At 43.5% G+C, this 19,066-nt stretch overlaps 1 protein-coding gene across 1 annotated transcript; it reads right to left on the bottom strand.

The window, feature by feature from the left end:
* Window positions 1-2,271: 2,271 nt before the first annotated feature.
* ldb3b (LIM domain binding 3b) lies at window positions 2,272-16,167 on the bottom strand. Its single transcript, XM_076760478.1, has 10 exons — window positions 16,131-16,167; window positions 15,563-15,898; window positions 11,728-11,879; window positions 11,418-11,493; window positions 7,788-7,810; window positions 6,551-6,748; window positions 5,764-5,787; window positions 3,760-3,926; window positions 3,577-3,613; window positions 2,272-2,911 (listed from the first exon to the last, which is right to left on the bottom strand). Exons 2-10 carry the CDS (start codon window positions 15,656-15,658, stop codon window positions 2,815-2,817), a joined length of 870 nt encoding a protein of 289 aa, XP_076616593.1. The 5' UTR covers window positions 15,659-15,898; window positions 16,131-16,167; the 3' UTR covers window positions 2,272-2,814.
* Window positions 16,168-19,066: the final 2,899 nt, after the last annotated feature.

Below are 19,066 nucleotides of genomic sequence, written 5' to 3'. Positions count from 1 at the left end.
ATAAAGGGTAGAGGAGTAAAGTGATGTACAGAATATTGAATAGTGCGGTTCTGTTGTTGCAGAGAGGATGCCTGTCTTGTCAGTCTGCCTGTGCAGAATGTTACTGCCCTCTGGTGGTCTTAACACATATAACATCATGACACAGCATTATGCTGATAGGTGGTTGCCTTTAGACATGTAAAAGATTATTTTAGCAATGGACAAATTATACTTAACCTGTCAAATCTTGACTTGTAGAGCTTTTCTTTGAGTACAAAAATTTCTGATGTTGACTGTTAAAATCACACGTTGTTCTTTTAAAGCTCTGCAAATAGTCATGTCAGTGCTTAAATGTTTTTGCTCGAAGTCTCAATTAAAATCTGAAGAGAGTCAAAAATCAAGGAAGTAAAACAGCCAATAACTCCTGGTCAAGTCTCAAATCCTCATTCATGTGACTTAAAGCTGCACTAATCAGTATTTTTACTGATTGGTGCAGCTAAAAGACCGCATGTAAGGTGACAGAAATCACTGATGTGTAGTTCTCTTCTGCTCTACAGAGCTTTTTACAGTATTTCAGCTCATTCTTTTGTTTTCCTGGTCCACAACTTTACTGTTTTGATCTCTCTCTACTTTTAATCTGTATTTACATCATCTATATTCAGAATTTAGCTACATATACTCATTGTTAAACTGTATATCTAAATATTGAGGCCATTCACATTTTTTATCAGGTCAAACGCTGTGTAACATCCCTGTTTGTTTGAATTACCCACTGAAGGAACAATTCCTAGTTCTCGGAATTTCATTGGACGTCAGAAACGCCAGTCATCTGCATAATCGAATGCGATTGGTTCAATCTTTACACAAAAGACCAGAACAAGGCACTTCCTAGCAACAAGGACTCTCATTGGCTCTTGTCAGCTGCATACATGGAGATTCTAATTGGTCAAGTGTGTCAAAGGAAAGGTCAAAGAGCGGCGGCCATCTTGAAACCAACATGGTTGTAACAGACAAACTGATTAGCACCTCTGCTGTTAATTTGACACAATTTAACAGCTTTCTATTAATTATCGTCGTGTTTTGGACTAAATATTTTACTGGATTGGATCGTCTGGACCTTCACCGATGTAACCAGACCATTTTTGTCCGAGTGTTATTGATTGTTGGATTACTAGGAGACTTCATTGGTGAGTTCCCTCAATTATAATCAGGTGTTTGTTTGTTTGTTGTTTGTTCTTGTTGACTGTACCTGCTTTTGGGAAGAATCTTAGCTTTCCAACAATGTATGGCATGAGTTTGAACTTAAACATAGCAGTTGTGCACATAGACGGGCACTTTGACGGCCCACACACGGACCGTTGATTGTTGAGTGGTTGCTTAAATATGTAGAATCCCCATTAACCATTTTTCATAATCTGAGCCTGGTGAAACTTTCAATGGTGAAACAGTGAAAGCCTTCAGTGTCCTTCTTTGCTCCTCGTTCATTGGAAACACTCTCCAGGTCTGACATAATTCATGTTAACAGCAGTAGCTATGCTAACAGCAGCAGCTATGCTAACCCCTTTAGGAGCCGCCATTGTTGTTTTCAGACGAACAGCTGCTGCCATTAGTCGATCACAGGGCGCTGACTGGTCCGAACCACTGTGGTTCGTCCACAAGCCTGTGACTTCAAGCCTGACAAGGTGAATGCTCAGCTGGGAGACCAAAACGGAGTTAGGAGCGTGAATAGCCATCTTACGTTGCTAACGTTGCTATGTGTTTGCTGGATTTGCAGATAACTTGCTAACATCAACTTGAAGCTCTATCAGTGTTTAAATCTTGCTCCAGTTCGCCAAAGAAGCTACGGATACCTCAAGTCTACACCTCTGACTCTCCCTCCGATCGTCCAGTTGCTGTTCTTATCGCATGAAAACTGAATTTTGATTCAAGACTCATCTCATATAAACGAAAGCAGCAACAATATTCAGCTCTCAGGCTTTGTCAGCCCCATCTGCCATAGACGTGTCATCGTCCATGTCGCCACCAGCTCATAAACATATTATTCCGTCAAGAGCTATTAGATGCTCCTTCTTCTGAATGGCGGCGCTCGAAGTGACAGCAAATGTTGCTCATTGATGGAGGAGTGCCCCCACCGCGGGCGCCGCTACGCCTCGCCTCCAGTTTTTGATTCCCAAAATAGAGGGTGACACGTTTATTTCATTGATGTGAGTTTGCAACAGTTCGCTCAGCCGTGTGGTTTAAAGAAAACATTTATTCACATTGATATCAGTACATTTTTTGAGTGCATTTTTTTTACATACTGTATTTGTGCATGTAGGTAAATCTCTATGTGTGTGTTTGTCCTTGTGTGCCTTCTCACAAGCATGCTCATAGTGTTAAAATTCATACGCCCGTGAGTGCGGTTTATGTACTAAAAGAAACATCGTCAGTTCTGCATTTTCACTTGAATACTTATTATTTTTTGTACAATTTCCCTTTCGTTTAAGAGAGACAGGACCCAAACAAACAGGAAAGAAAGAAAGAAAGAAAGAAAGGAAGAAAAACCCAAATGCGAGGTCAGGTCTTAGCAGGGGACAGACACGTTTGACAAGTAATATCGAGATTATGAACACATAGCATTCTCACACTAACACTTAATATCTCACATTCTACTAATGTAGGCTACAACGCTGTCTCACATTCCTGAGGAGTTTCCTCCTCCTCCTCCTCCTCCTCCTCCTCCTCCTGCACCTTTTTCCCCCTCCTTAATTTATCCCCTCTTCCTTGTTAACCTCTGTGCTTTTGTCCATGTCCTCCTTAACATGTCCTCTCTCTGGCTTCCTCTCCAGCTCCTCTTTATTCCTGGACGTTGAGGATCTGTGCAGACAGTCCGTGGTGCCAGTTCTTCAGCTTGGCAAAGCGGGGCCCCTTCACCTCCGACTCAAACTTCTCCCTGAGGGTGTGGAAGGCCGGATGAGGCTGTGACATCAGGTATTATGTGCACTTTTAACCACAGGTGTTCAGAATTAAGTACATGTCTGCACTGGGAATGGGAAGCTATTGCCAGCACTTTGTTAGCTTAGCTTAGCACAAAGACTGGAAACAGGGGGAAACAGCTAGCCTGGCTCTGTCCGAAGGTACCGAAATCCGCCTAACAGCACCTCTAAATCTCACTAATTAAAACATTACATCTCATTTGTTTAAGCTGTACAGAAAAAGACAAAGAGTGAAAATGACAAGTTTTGGTTTCGTGCCAGGATATTTCTTGGACATGTCCACTAACTTCCCCGCGTCTCGGCTGGCTGCCTGGTGCATCATTCTTATACTTTTATACATTAAATAATAAGGTGTTAACCAGTGAGATTTAGAGGTGCAGGTGGGTGGATTTACCTCCAGACAGAGCTGTTTCTTCCTGTTTCCAGGCATTTCCTAAGATAAGCTAACAGTCCCGTGGCTGTAGCTTCAAACTGAATGGACAGATGTTTAAGGGACCCTTCCTTTAAATACTTTTTTGTCAAATTTTGAGTGAGTGGATGGAGTAAAGGAGCCAGTTAATTTAGAAGTACCAAACTAATGAACATATACCATGAAAATCCTCTCACTTCTCTCCCATCTTACCTCGACCTCTGCAGGGCTTCCTCGTCTGGGTCTTGCACTGCATGAGGAGAAATGAACAAGAGGATTCGGTAAGGACCCGCTAACGAGATGAAAACTGAATCTGAACAAGTCGTAGCAGAGACGACTATCAGGACGATCAAGAGAGAAAACATGAAGGTAAGAAAGGCGAATCGGTGTACTGACGGTATTCGGTGCCAGTGATGTGGGCCAGGATCCTGAAGCTCTTGGACTGCAGGTTGGCAGCACGACGAGCCCACTCAGACATGTCCTGGGTCTCTCCTGGCCTGATCACTGCCTGGTAAACGGGAGACGCACAGTCTACCACAGGGTCCTTGACGGGCAGAGTTCCACTGCAGGGCAGAGAGTTCTGTCAGAGCTCTGAGAGCATCGCATGTACTGTATCTAAAGCCCCCAAATGTAATAGATGATCATAATGTAGGAAATGCCCATGGTGTGCTACCATCTACTTCATGGGATCATGGGAGTCTTCACTGTTAAACAACCACCAATGTAGTAGAGTTTAATTCATGTTAGTTTAGTCATGATCGCAGACTTCCTTCCTCACTCTGAAAGTGTTGTTTGGTGTTTCCTGTGTTTCCCTGGAAGTTAAAGCAACTAGAGGGCGTGAAGGGGACATGTCGGCATTGACAGGTGAGCGAATGAAATGCATGGATACCTTGAATAAGAGAACAAGGGAGATCTGAACTCCGCTGTATTGTAGAATGAAGAAAGTTTGGCTTTATTGCTTTCTTACACAGTCAAGTCAAATGAGACTATCCTCTGGCCTGTCCGTGCTGTAGAAGGGCAAAGCTGAGCAGGTCTGTCAGTGTTCTCAGAAATTTATAGTAATTTTGATGTGTTTAATTTTGCTTACTTTGTCCCTTGAAAGAAGGGATGTTTAATTCGTCTTTACTTCAATTTAACTGATGTAATAGGACACATTTGGACGCACTTCGTAGTATTGTTTGACACTGATCAGTATGTACGTGCTAAACTGATCTGGTTCATATTAATTTGTGGCGTCTTGGAAGCATTGTCAGTGGAAGTACATTTACTCAATTACCGTACTTGTACTTGTCTACTTTAGACTTCTACTCCACTATATTTCAGAGGGAAATATCGTCGTTACTTTGATAAAATACAACTAACATTCAGCAGAAGTCAGCTAATAAATTCTAATGTATTTTTATAGATTTAGCCACCTGGCAGCAAAGTAGTTCAGATTAGCTTCACTTTTACCAGCTACATTAGTGATGAATACATGTGATATTTATTATTCTGCATAACCACCGCTTCTACTTTTGCTGCTTTAAATATACTTTGATGCAAATTTTTATCCTGTAGTATTTGTGCACTGTAGTATTCCTACTTTTACTTGAGTAAAACATAGTCATACTTCTTCCACTACTGCTTGTGGACATAGTCGTATGCATGAGACAGTATAAATCCTTGAAACATCTTCTGTTTCTGGTGGGGCTTCCTTTGGCACTGTATTTTATTTTGAAATAGCACAACGCACCAGAGAGCATCAGAAGTTAAAAAGGCTGTTTTGTTTTTCATAAATACTGTTGAATCTGATTTTCTGTCATTATGGGCAGTTTTTACATTCAGATCAATAATTGCATTTGTGTTGCTTTGCACACAGTCGGCGTGTTCATTGTTCATGTACGCTGTGTTTGTGCTGTCCCATAGTTCCACAGTGAAGGCGTCTGTCCTGTGGTGCACCGTAGATACTGGAGTGAGTTTACACAGCAACATGACCGGATGGTGACTTTTTAGCATGTGTTAGAAAAGTGAGTCAATACCAATCGGCAGTATTGATCTGAAACCCTGTGACTGGATACTCAGAACATTCCCATGCCATGACATCCCGTCAGCTTCCTGAAGATGTTGGCTGCTCTTTAGAGGAGGAACCGAAAAAAAAAAATCCCGATAACACTCTCACACTTTTGACAAAGTACTTCTAAGTACTTTGTCAAATAATAACAACACATATAACAAGTCAAAAAAAAAAATATATATAAAAAACATGAAAACAACAAAATAAATCAAAGTAAATGCTGTAGGAGTTCAAAACATTTTCGGTGGGATATTAGTTCAGGAGACACGTGGAGCAATGCACAAGCTGTTATGAACTCATGAGACGAAGGAGACACAGGGATGGAGAAGGAGTGCCGCTGTACTTACGCCAAGGGGGAGCCTGCCTCTTCACTGAGGTCACAGCCAGGAAGGAAGGATGGGGAAGCATGGGTGGAGCGCAGCACAGGTGTGGTTGGTTGTTTGTTTGTGGATGGAATGAGGAGAGGAAAGTGGGTGAAAGGCACGGAGGAGTACGAGACTCGGACACAGACAACACGGGAAAGCCCGGGCGTACAGTCGACATCCGAGTGGCAGCAGCGTGGGCTTAAGGAAGGCTCAAATGTTCAAATGCTGCTTTCTGTGTTTGCGCTTTTCAGGCAAAGTATCTTAAAAAGGTTGGTTCTTCCAAATGACAAACAAAAAAAATAGTTTCTCACTTTCTGCTGATGATATTCAGCCATGACAGTAGTTTTGGGAGGTTTTATGTCCAGGTTTTGAGATTTTTATCGAGTACAATGGCTCCAAAATTCCCATTTCAACATTTTGGAGTCCCTCAAAATTCTTATTAAATAAAACTAGTTATTTCATCACTGAAATGCTCCTCAGGAGTCATGGCTCACTTCTCTTTTGAAGGTTTTTGTAAAGAGACTTTGACTTCTTAAAAATAAAGTGTATATCTCAACACTTTGGCAAATAAAAACACTGATAAAAACTATCTTCATGTTTAGATAATGCTGGCAGTAAGTGGGAAAGCATGTTTTTTTTTGTAATTTGGACGAACAGACCCTTTAATTTGTCACCGCGTGGGCCGGTTTGATCAGTGTGATGTGATGTGTGTGAGTGGAGAGAGAGCGTAAAGACCGAAGAGGGGATTAGCTTGCTTGTGTGACCTCACCTGTCATGTCCCTTAGCCTGCGACTGCCCCGCGATGGCGTCCATGATGGCGTCCTGTGAGTACATGCTGATTGGTGTGTTGTACTGGGCGTGAACAATGGTGGCCTTTCCCCCCGGACCCTTCACTTCGATGGGCTTGTGGGTGGACAGGGCCGAGTCTTTTAGAGCTATGGGGTTGAAGCTGGGAGTGTACTCCACACTGTGAGTGTCGGGGTCAGAGGTCGGTGGGTCGGAGAGGAGGTGGGGAGGTTTCAGGTGGCGAGGGGGGAAGGACAGGTTGACAGATGAGGGGGAGGAGAGGGGAGAAATGACAGAGAATATGCTAAAGTGATGGGAGGAAACCAGGTCAGCGTGCAGTGATACAGCCGACAGACAGGTAGAGCTGTCGTCCTCTCAGTTTGTACGTTCACTCAACTACACAGAAAAAATGCTCCTCACACTACACTGTAGCTGTGTCCCACTTCCATACTACATACTAACTCTCAGTATTTTTATAGGACGTACAGACTTCACACTGGAATAGACTCTCGACTCAGTTTTTCAGAACATAGTCATAAGGAAGCACATTAATTCCCCAGACAAGGCAACAGTGAGACGATTAAAATCAAAATATAAGCTTTTACTTGATGGATGGATTTCAGTGGACGTAACAGTCCAACGAAAAAACAGACATGCTAATTTTTAAAACGGTCAGGCCAAACTGACACGCTGAAACACAAACACACAGAGCAGTCGAGGTTTTACTGACACGCAGTACTGTCAAACATGGACGTATACAGGACACACAAAATGCCAACGCTCATGCATTTACACACAGTAATACACTGTAAATCTGTTCATGTTAACAAAATGAATATGAAAGCTGAAGAGGACCAGCAGAGGTGGAAACAAAGGTAGATATCACAGTAGTATGACTTAAAAATAAAGTAGTATTAAAAGTAATTGCATGAAAAAGTATCACAAGTAAAAGTACTTCATGAATGTTTTGCAAAAAAGTAATGAAGTATAAAGTACAGTATTTCCTTCTGAAATGTTGTGAAGGAAAAGTAGAAAAGAAGTGGTACCTTAAACATGTACTGATACTTCAATAATTTCCACTTCTGGGGACCAGATGCTGTTAATAACACGTCTTTGGTTTTCAGCCTGTGAGTTACGGTTACGGTTACTTTACACCAGTACTCTCTGTACGGACACATACTCCATGCACATTAAATACTGGGAGATGTGACGATACTGACTTTGCAGCTGTGTTCGCGATAACCTGAAACACACCAGAGAGGAAGAGAGAAGGAGAGAATGAATCACCAGAGGTATACGGGCGATAACAACAGCACCGTGTGTGTTTGTAGGAAACTATCCAGCTCCAGTGCTATGCTGTAATCCCACGTACGGGTCAGAATAGCAGCCGTTTGTCATCACTGGGATATTTCCCAGCTTCCCCTGCATCACCAGGAGTGACTGACAAGAGCAGAAGTCTCTCAATCACATGATACAGGACGGGGACACTTTTAGCACAGAACAGCCACAAATATACACAACTACACAAACACAGCACCTGATCCACTTATGTCAGGACTGCAGCCGATGCATATAGACGAATTCGAGCTGCGGGCGGAAGCAGACAAGCTGCCGTTACTGCGGTGGTACCTCACTTCACAAGCTCGCCTATAATACTGCACTGTATGTGTCTAAATTTACTCTGTCCAGCAGACCCTGTTGAGAGACTTACTTATTGAAAATACTGTCATAAAATAAAGTTTAGAATCTACAAGTTTTTGTTGTAAGGCTGGGTATTGGGGAGTCTATGGGGACAGACTCAAGTGGCCATTTGAGGAACTAAAGTTTTGACACTTCGGCGTTGGCTTGTGCAGTAAGAATTTTCCCAATGCTAGCATGCTAGCTTGACTTAGCTGTGAGTACTAACAATAGCCATGTTCTTTGTTTACATTCATTGTGATAATGTTTGGTGTGTTTTGGGAGACTTGCTTTGGATGGAGACCTGAAGGGAGGGGATGATTTTTTTTGATTGGATGCCTCAAAATTTAGATTACTCTTGTTGGTTTCTCCAACGTTATCAGCCGAAGCTTCAAGGAAAAAACGATGTACCCACATGGGCTGGGATCTCTTTGTAGCTTTGTGTAGGAGTTCGATGATTTAAATCATCAGCGAATGCAGCAAATATTTCCTGCCTGGTTTAATGAGCAGCTCGACACATCCAGACGGTGTAGGTCGGACAGGAGCAGCATGTTCATGTTATTTCATTCCCAAAGGCTGCGTCACGTCTAGACTCGAACAAGTGCTTTAAGACTTAATAACCTCCACATTAACACAAACCACCTTCATCCCGAACATCTCTGCTTTTACTGTCAGTTTAAATGTGTTCAGTTCCGTTTAGAGCAAAGGTGGCGGCGGCGGCAGCGCTTGAGAGTGCAACACATAAGGCAGCCGGCGGATTGGTCCATACGGAGCGCTGATGAGTTCAGGGTACAGTAGGTAAAGTGGAACGTGCTCAGCAGCACCTCGCACGTGAGGCATCCCTCAACAGGGACCTGATGGAGCTATCTCAGGTTTGGCGAGGGGACATCCAGGGGATTCAGGATGATGCCGTGTAACCAGAGCGGAACATTCCATCTCCGTGTACAACAGCTGCTCTCTCCTGCGCGTGCGCGTGAGTGTGCGTGCGTGTGTGCGTGTGCATGCCAGTGGAATTGGAGTCTCCATGAACGCGGTGAGGTGGGGCCGCTGGCATGACACTGACGTGATCGTCCTGCCTGGAGCACGTTTCCAGACACCTGACTTACCGTTGGCGTAGAGCAGCTGAGCTCCAGAGGGGAAACACATTAGTGAGGACTGATACCTGGATGTGATATGTCAGAGGCCAAGCAGATTGTGCCCTTAATTAACATCTACAAGTGTTCCATGACTGAGGTTCACTGTAACTCATGCCATCTCACTGAGGAGAGTTCCCTCAACCGTGGCACAGCTTAACTCCCAACGAACTCGAGTCCTTGCAACATGCAGTACTGTCATGGTAAAGGCACTGCTGGTTTGGCCCTGAAGTCCTGGCAAAGATAACGTAAATATCTTTTTGAGAGACCCAAATGTGCAAATGTGTATTCTAAAAATAACCCGGTCAAACTTAAGTAACACCTGTTTTTGACTGATCCTAATAGAAAGTGTGAATATAAAAGGAGTAAAATGAAAAACACAGGCTTTAAAAAGTTTAAAATCTGGTGTATTTTTCTTATATTCAATTAAAAATAAGTAAATAAATAAAAAAATCAACAAATAGATTCAACTAATTATTGTTTGTGTAACCAAAACCTGACAGAGTTCATTCCTCATTCTGCAACATGGCCTCACACACACTGTAAATACACTAGAGCAGGAAATGTTAATTCATCCGCGGATGAAAATAGTTCCCAACAAATATACTACTTACCCCCGTTTGAGTATTTTTCAGTAAAAACTACACTACAATGTTTTAGGAAGTTACAGAGCCTTAAAAACATGGAAGATTGAGGTCTTTGGGGGAGAAATGCATTCACTCACTGGTGGTTTAAATAATGATCTTGATTCGTTTTAGCAGCCTCAAACCCCAAAACAGCGGCAGTGACATGTGTGCTGTGAGTCACAACATCTGCACCCATTGTTTTCTGTATAAGCCACCAGTGGCAGTGCCTGAAGTGACGTCTGTATGCTGCTGTCAGTTGAATCTGAATAGGTTTTGAACAGTTGGTCGGACAAAACTAAATATTTGAACGTGACACCTCGAGCTCCGCAAACTTATGATGAGCAATTTTTACTATTTGCTGACATTTTATGACCAAAATATTAATGAAAACCAAAGCAAAGGGCCCTTGTTTTAAATGATTTAAGAGACCTCTAGTATCCACCAGTTTGCTTTTGCCCCAAGACGACTCTGCTGTAGCAACAAATCATCCCCTTCCTGTAACCTCGCCAGCAGTTTAAAAAAAGCTTCACAAGCAAGTCTCCGGTTTTCCAGGCAAAACAGGGTTTAAAGTCTGTCCTGGGCTTTGCAACAGCTTGAAGATAAAAAGCCTCGAGTAGAAGAGCGAAATCAGGGAGCTGAATCAGCAGAAGAGATGATCTTTTTCAACATCATCTCCCTGGTTTCATTTTCATTGCACAGTGAATGAGTCGGTGCCATTCACAAGAACGAACGAACTCCTGTCCATCTCACTTTATTTTGAATCTGGTGCTGAGGACACCCGACCTTTAGTAAAGCGTCTCGGACCCGCTTGTATTAAAGATCCTCAAATGACCCCGTAGTCTGATCTCCTGCCTTTCTGTTACCTGGAGTGCAGCCAGGTGCAGGTATGTTTGTGTGTACGCTCCAGAAATAGTGCCACGTGCGAGAGGAATGAATGCAGGGAAAGTTCTGAGCATACTGTCTCATCACGGTCCTGTTAATGTGAGGTTAAACCGGGACGTTTCAGAGAGTAAAGGCCAACTGGGGAACTGTGCTGCTGCGCCCGACCTGGGGCAGGTGCTGCGGGTGCTGTGGAGGAGGCAGGAGCTTTGATAGAAGAGGAAGCTTTAAAGTGAAATGAGACTGAAGGTATCAGCTTGTTTCGTCTTCGTTTCCCTTCATTTGGTCGGTGTTTTTGGTGCGCCGACCTCTGACCTCTGCACAGGGTCTCCCGCAGTTGCACTGTGAATATCTGACACTAGAGGGCAGCAGGACACTAACTTACGGCACCGTATGTGACTGATGGACGAGAACATAGAACATGTTTTGCAGACATACAGACAGTTATGTGCGAGTGCGCAGATGTTGTGTTTGCATGGACAGCTGATATGTTGTTGTTCCTGTTGTTCATGTTGTTCATGGTTGTTGTTCATACCTTCTGGTGGGGGATGACTGGCATGGGTGAGTCCATCCTTGGGGTTGCTGTGGGAACCGGTGCAGGACGTCTCGATCTGAAGATTAAACAAGAGAATATCCTTAAAATAATATACTGTTAGATCACATTTAGTCAGTTTTAAAAACAAAACAAAACAAAACTTTTTTTTACAAAGAAACTATAACCAAATCATGACTCAACTAAAGCAACATGTACAGCCTTTTCTAAAGCTTTAACATCCTCCTCATCTCCCAAAATGTCCACACCAGTTTGTCTTTTGGACGGGTGTTTCAGTGAGCTGGTTGCTTACTTCACCATGGTGAGTGACAGTTTGTTGGTGGCAGACTTGATCTTGTTCTGGGCCTCCAAGTGCGTCATCCCATCGGTGCTGACCCCGTCAATGGCTGAGATGATGTCGCCCTGGGCCAGGCTCCCGCCCACTGCCTTGCTGCCCGGGGTTATCTATGGAGGGGTCGAAAGAGCAGGTCACACCAGGACCGCTAACCCAGATTCCTCAGGAGACACAAGCAACTGAAACACATGTGCAGTTACACAAACATACGCACACAGTACAGATGGGTATTTATGAACGCCGGATTAACCCCCCAGGGTGGGTGTGAAATGAGAAAATAAAATGTAAAAGTGCATGTTTGCTGTAACCCTCAGGTCAAAACAGCATCACGGCTCAGGTGACATTTGTGTCGCTTCAGCTCACATCGTTATTTATGCTGCGTGTGAGTGTGTGGCAGGTCAGTAAACAGGCCTTAAAGGTGGAGAAGAAACCAGCTGATGAAGCAAAATAAATCCTAAAGCTGTGTTTGTGCAGATGAAGGGCTCGTGAACAGAGCGCAGCCGCATTTTATCTGAGAGTCTTATCAGTCTCCACAGCTGCACGTTAGGCGATCTGACGCTGAAATAAGTAGAAACAGCAGGATTTGTCTAATAAAAGCCAAAGTGAGGTGAGGTGTGCAGGACAGGGAAGTGAGGTGAAGACTCAAGCTGTTCATGCAGCGCGTGCACAGTGGCTGAAAGCTCAAATCCAGTAAACTACTGTTACTTTGCAGAACTTTTTCCACACTTTTCTTCAATTGTCAGCCATGTATTGACTTTCAGTTGTTACAAAGCCGGACCTGAACTCCGGAGAGGAGGCCGGAGAGGACCCAGAGGACCGCGGCGTACAGTATTGGGTCTAAGCTTACAGTCAACTCGTTAAAGAGTTAAAAATAAGCAATGCTGGTGATGCCTGCCCGGCTTCACTGTGATTGACCCTGCTGAGCCCCCCTCCATACCCAAACACACACACACACACACACACACACACACACCTGCTACTGACATTCATACAAGACTTCCTAGATTTTGTTTTTCTATTTACATTAAGTGCCGTCCTCTCTACAGTCCACATTTTCCCTTTGTTGTGTCACCATTTCACGTGTCATTATGTTCTGCCTCGTCTTAGACCGTCACCTCGTCCTTGTCCCTCCTGTCCACCTTTTTCCTTTATTGTCCTTTTCTTTGTACTTCAATTACACTTATTATGCGTCTGTGTGTAGATGTGTGTGTGTGTGTGTGTGCGTAGAAAGCAGGAAACTTGACAGGAGAAAAATTGATTTCTGCACGGCTGCCTCGGTGTAATCAAACACACATGTAAACACATAACCCTGCCCGACCGCTCCGTCATGCATGTTTTCATATGCATCAGACACTTCAAACATAACTGATGAGAAACAGGAAATGTGAATATGAAGGCGGATTCCTTGAAAATTGGATAGTAATGAAAGAGCAACATTATCTTGGATTTGCTTTTGGAAAAAAAAAAATGTCTCTTGCAAGATTTATATCTCAAAACCATCACTGACATATGTCAGCGTATCACCGTAGCCAATCCCCAGAGAGCTGTTTGTTCATTTAGCCTCAAGACAGCATGTAAATAAACCTAAAATGACTTAAATCCACAATTTTTATGTCATATTGTTAAGTCACCATTTGCAGTTGGACTAGACATCAACAATTTAATTTACCACTGGTAAATTCAACAGGTAGCTAATGTCACATTTCATTATAAGTTGCTTTTTATACCAAGTTTAAAGACCGTTACATTTGCTTTGCAGCTCTCTGATGGGCTAGCCGAACCTGCTAGCTAACATTATCGCTAACCTAGCCTAGCCTAGCTAGCTTAGCATGTGCTGTGAATCTATTAATTTTAAATCATATTTCTGCACTTTTTCATGCTTTTAACGAGGATAATCCCACCTATAGTCATATAAAAATCACGGGACAGCAGAAAAACAGTTTGGTGTGTTACATATTTCATGGCGAGTGCCTCAGCTTGGCTAACAAGACGTAATAAATCCGCTCTCTTCATCCCTCTTTCCTTTCTTAGCAAGAGAAAGGACAGTAATGACGCCCCGAGTTGTCATATCAAGCTGCAGTGTTTTATGTTAAGCTGTCAGAGCCCAACTTGACCACAGGATGAACACAAATCCGATGACACAATGTCACCCCGGACCAAAGCTCCCCCCGGTCACCTGAGACCAGGATCAGCAGACAATAAAGTAACAGATGTCTGCAGCCGTGAGTCAATGCAACGCAGGCTGATATCACCAGCTGAGCATCAATCAGGACTGAAAGATGAGGAGCTGGTGGTGGGAGGGAGCAGAGTTAATGCTCCGCTCAGGTAAACCTCATCTCCTCCACCTTCCTCCTCTCCTCTTCCTCATCTCAGTCTATGAAAGGCTCCGCTCCCTCACAACGACGAGCTGCGTCCCCTCAGCTCCTCATGGTGAAACTGAAACTGAGCAGGAATAAAGCTTACTAAAGGTAACACAAGCTGCCCGTTAGCTTCCTCGCTCTGCCCGCTTCTTTCCTGCCCCATTCCCACCCCTCTCCCTCTCCATCCGTCCACCTCTCCACCCCTGCTATTTAAAGGAAAAGCTGTAAATACACCAGCAGTCCTGCCAGAGAGAGAGAGAGAGACGCCCAGTCAATCTGCTGCAGAACACCTAATGTTCCACCTTTTTTCTTAAATTCTGCTAATTTTAGGAAAATAATGTGTATCTACACTGATGAAATAGAATATTTCTGTTCTTACTATAACTTTTTTTTAATAAATCATGTCATTTTTGAGAGATGTTCCAGTTAAAATAAGTCAGGTCATCATCCAAATTGCTCACCGTGCAAAGATAAAGAATTAATTTCGCTTTACTGGTGATTAATTGAGCTGATTACGACCGGCTGAAGTTTGAGGGAAGTTCCAGGCATTTCAGATTTCTTGAACTAACCGTGTAATAACCGCATAAGTTGACTAATGCCGCAGCGCCTCAACTCCAGTAAAACTACTCCAGTCTTTCCACTGCTGCTCTATTCTAGAAATCTCTCTGGAGATTACATCTGAGCCTCCCTGTCATCATCACGTACAGCAACATTACATAACCGCCGCTCACACACTCGCATATCAAACCTGCGCGCACACATATCACACGCATATACAGTATGTGCATGCGTGCACACAAGCTTGATGGAGTTTGAACATGCAACACGTCCAACCAGGTGAAAAGGTTAGTTTCAGGTGAAAAGGACAGAAAAAAAGTCACTTTTACAGACTTCTAAGTTACATTTGAGTGTTCAAAGGGCTGCATTATACGGTGTAGGAGGTCCTTTAATAAACATGCTCCACTTATAGTCCATTAAAACGTTGAAGCGGAAGTCAGATGTAAACTACAAGTCTAAAAAAAACTCTGCTTTTCAACCTCATTTGGTTTTTACTGGGACGTCTGTGCATATTTTCACCTGCGAATCACCAGTATTGTTGTTCAATCAGATATTCATGCATGAAAATGTGACAAAAGTGAAGCTTTCTGGAGTCTGTTTACATGATTCTGCGTCACGTATTTTGTTTTTTTGATCGTCTTTCAGGGGCACAATTTGCCAACGTCAGTCAATCAGTGCACTGCAATCTCTGCAGAGGACGCTTCAATTTGAAGTGATTTGTGAGCCGCTGGTGCTTTCTCTTGTCACAGCAGATTATCAGTCCGCTATTGTCTGTGTGCCACCTTGTCAGTGCCACATTGCCAGTTACTCGTTCTTTATTTATAAGCTGCTTTGTCACAACCAATGTCAGCCTGTGAGGGTGACTCTGCTCTTACCCTGGAGATGGTGAGCGGCATGTTGAAGTCCTTTCCTCCCTGTAGTCTGAAGCCCCATGGAGCCGGGCCATTCAGAGTCACTGTGTACGTACTCATCTTCGGTTAAACGTCAACACTCCTCCTGCTAACAACTCCTGCTGCGTGGTTTCTCCTCCTGCTTGCGGTGCCCTTGTTCTCCGTCCTCCCCTGCTATCCTTTTGTCCCTGCCGGCGCCTCGGTGGTCGCTTCTCCTCCGTCAGCCCAGGCTTCACTACCGTCTCTCCCCGTCTGCTCCCAGCTCTCAGGACAAACACCCTGGGGTGGTGGTGGGCGGGTGGGTCAGGTGCTGTGGAACCTCTGTGACACACACACACACACACACACACACACACACACACACAGGAATACACAAATACACACAGATGCACAGAAGGAGAGTGTATACCCGAGCTGAGCCGCTGCAGAAAAACACCGTTTCTAGAGCCCCCAAAAAAAGCCCACAGTGAAATGAAAGAGTCAAATTTGAGAAAGTGCGAACTCTCAAAAGTCAACTTCAAACTTAATGTTAAGATGGAGCAGAGTTTCTTGCCTGCAGAGTTGCTGAGGGCGAGGGACAGACAGCCTAAGAATAGCCGAGGTGAGCAGAGACACAGGGGCCCTGGCCCTTATAAGGCCTGTAACACGAAGCCCCAGAATGCTTCACTGCCGATTCACGTCGCCAATATAGACCCCTCTTACTGCAACACATTCTCCCTCTCTCTCCTCCTCCTCCTCCCTCTCTCCGTGCTATCAGTTCATGCTGCTAGCACCTTATTATCCGTAATCAGCCTCTGCGCACTGATGTCAGTCGCTTTTCAGCCTCGCAGCCTCTCGTTCTGCTCGAGAAAGGAAACGACAAATTACCCAAAGCCGACTCCCTCGAAACACCCGCACCGCTGAGCTGCCAGGCCTCTGTGTGTTTGTGATACGGAGCAATTCAATCTGCAGCCGGCCACAGCGGTTACGGTTAAACGAACGCAAACAGCGGATTCAGACAGTTTAAGAGGTGGATTTATGTTTTTAATCAGCTCCTGATGTTTTTGTGAATATTAGTCACACTCACACACCTTGACATGGAGATGTTTGTGCACCGGAGCGACACTTAACACCTGGTTCTAGATGCTGAGAAAGACGCAGGAGATGGCCCCTAAGCAGCAAGTGACTCCAGACAGACCTTATCGGTCCTTATTGATGACACACTCAGTTGGAGAGCTCACGTTGAATACCTTTAGTCCAAATCTCCTCCAGTAGACGTGTGTTAAAAATCATTTGCTACAGAGCACAAAGCCTGGAGGGAGGAGGAAACAGCCAGCTTTGCACTGATCCAAGATTTAAAAAAGCAATTTTCAGCACGAGCCTTCTAGTCAACAGCCGATTAGCTAATCAGTAATAAGTTAGTGACAAATGATTGATTGATCAAGGACCTCAATGACACCTGTCTGTTTATTAGCTCCAGTGGATTTAATGAGGTACAAAGTAGAAGAGGATGATGGGATGGTGGATAGTTTTGCACAGAACTGGGAGGAAGAAACACAAGACACCTCACACTCTTCATGCATGTGTGTGTGTATATATACGTTCTATACTTTGTTCTATGTTGTCTATTTTAGTTTTATTCCACACGGGGACAGTAATCAGAGTCAGAACCGCTCGCACACGCACACATCTCTGCCGCCTCAGAAAGACACACACGCTGAAACACACTCACGTGAGCACTTATGCTCAGTGGAGTTTACTTTCCAGGAAAGGTGTGACGGATAACGAGCGCAATTACACACCAGACATGCCACTGACGCTCCTTTGTAGCGCCGTCTTGTCACACTTGTGCACATCACACAATTTCACACACACACTTGTTGAAGAGTGGCCACCAAAGAGCCTGCTGCGCCGCTTATGTAGTATGACCTCATGGAGATTTCTAAGAGAGTGGGACAGAGAGGGCAAAGAAAGACACATCAGAGGAAGCAAATCGTCCTCCAGAATAAAGTGCTGTCAGACCAAAAGACAAAATTCGATATTTATATGGGGGGAAAAGACCGAATTTGCCATGAAAGCATCGAATTATGCTGGAGCTTAAGGGAAATCCAGCAGAACGTCACATGAAATCAAACCTGTCTCTTCTTTCTCTGGTGTTTCTCACCAATATTATGACATTCAGTTTTCAAACTACAGCATATCCCATCGCTCGATTACTTGTATTCCATTATTTATTTTTGTCTCATTACAATATAAAGTACATTTACTGAAGTGCTTAAGTTTAGTACAAATTTGTACTTTCCATTTCATGCTACTTCATAATTCAGTACATTTCAGAGGAGAAACTGTAGTTTTCACGACATTTGTCAGACCGATGTCGGCTAGTTGCTTCTCAGATTAAGATTTTACTTAGAAAATGTTTGATGAGCTGAGAAAAAATGACGCGCTGTGACTGATCAGACAAACTAACAGTATATAAAGAAATTAGAATTAGCTCCACCAACAAAAAGTTGGGATGTTGTGTGAAATACAAATAGAACAGAATGCATAGATAGATCGATAGGACTTTATTGATCCCACACCAGGGAAATTTAGTTTACTAAACTAACCTAATATATTTAATGTTTTACCTCATTAACTTCATTGATTTGTGTAAATATCTGCTCATTCTAAATTTGATGCAGCAAAACACTGTAAAACTTCTGTCAATAAACACAGTTTGTATGTAAATTATTGCAAATTATCTGCTTTTATTTACGTGGAATCAGGGTTGTACAGAAATGTGTTGCAGGCCTAATAATGCAGTAACGTACTGTGATAATACAACTGCAACTTCAAGGAAATCTTCTGCAAAATGAGTACTTTTACTTTTGATACTTAAAGTAAATATTGGTAAGATTCCACACTTTTATTTATGTGACATTTACAGCCCAGGACTGTTACTAGTATTTGAGTATTTACTTCTATATTGCAACATTGTTACCATCAGAATCAGGTCCGATTTGAAGAGGAACAGGTTTCTTTTTCAGTGTTGAGTGCAGAATACTTCCTCCAACAGGCTGGAATTAACAGACATGTTGCTTACAGAAGATTAGTCTGGGGTTAGCACTCTTTGAACTGGCTGAACGTCGACAAATCAGAGTTTAAACCCGTTCAATCCAACCGCTGAGCACGCTGCAGAGGACTCAAACACAAACTGGCTCCCAAAATATTCAGAGCACGACTGGAAGCGCCGCCGTGCTTCAGTAATGAGCGAGGGTCACCAGTGTTTCTGGACAGGACAAGGAATTTAGAAATGAAGGCTGTTTAGGGGACAAATGGTCGTGACAGTATTCTCCCATCATGCAACACTGTGGGGACTAAAAGGAAGTTTTAACCATTTAAATATTCGTCTTTTGGATCATCACTATTGAGGAAAAGGAGAAAAACATTGATTTAACTGATAACAGGTGATTCCGACCTGGATGGTACTGTGATACTAATGTATGCGAATGAATGAATAATCTCTGT

This window comes from Chaetodon auriga, chromosome 20 (assembly GCF_051107435.1).
Source record: "Chaetodon auriga isolate fChaAug3 chromosome 20, fChaAug3.hap1, whole genome shotgun sequence".
Classification (NCBI taxonomy): Eukaryota; Metazoa; Chordata; class Actinopteri; order Chaetodontiformes; family Chaetodontidae; genus Chaetodon; species Chaetodon auriga.
The sequence above is the reverse complement of the archived record's forward strand: the minus strand, read 5'-3'. Positions and strand labels throughout refer to the sequence as shown.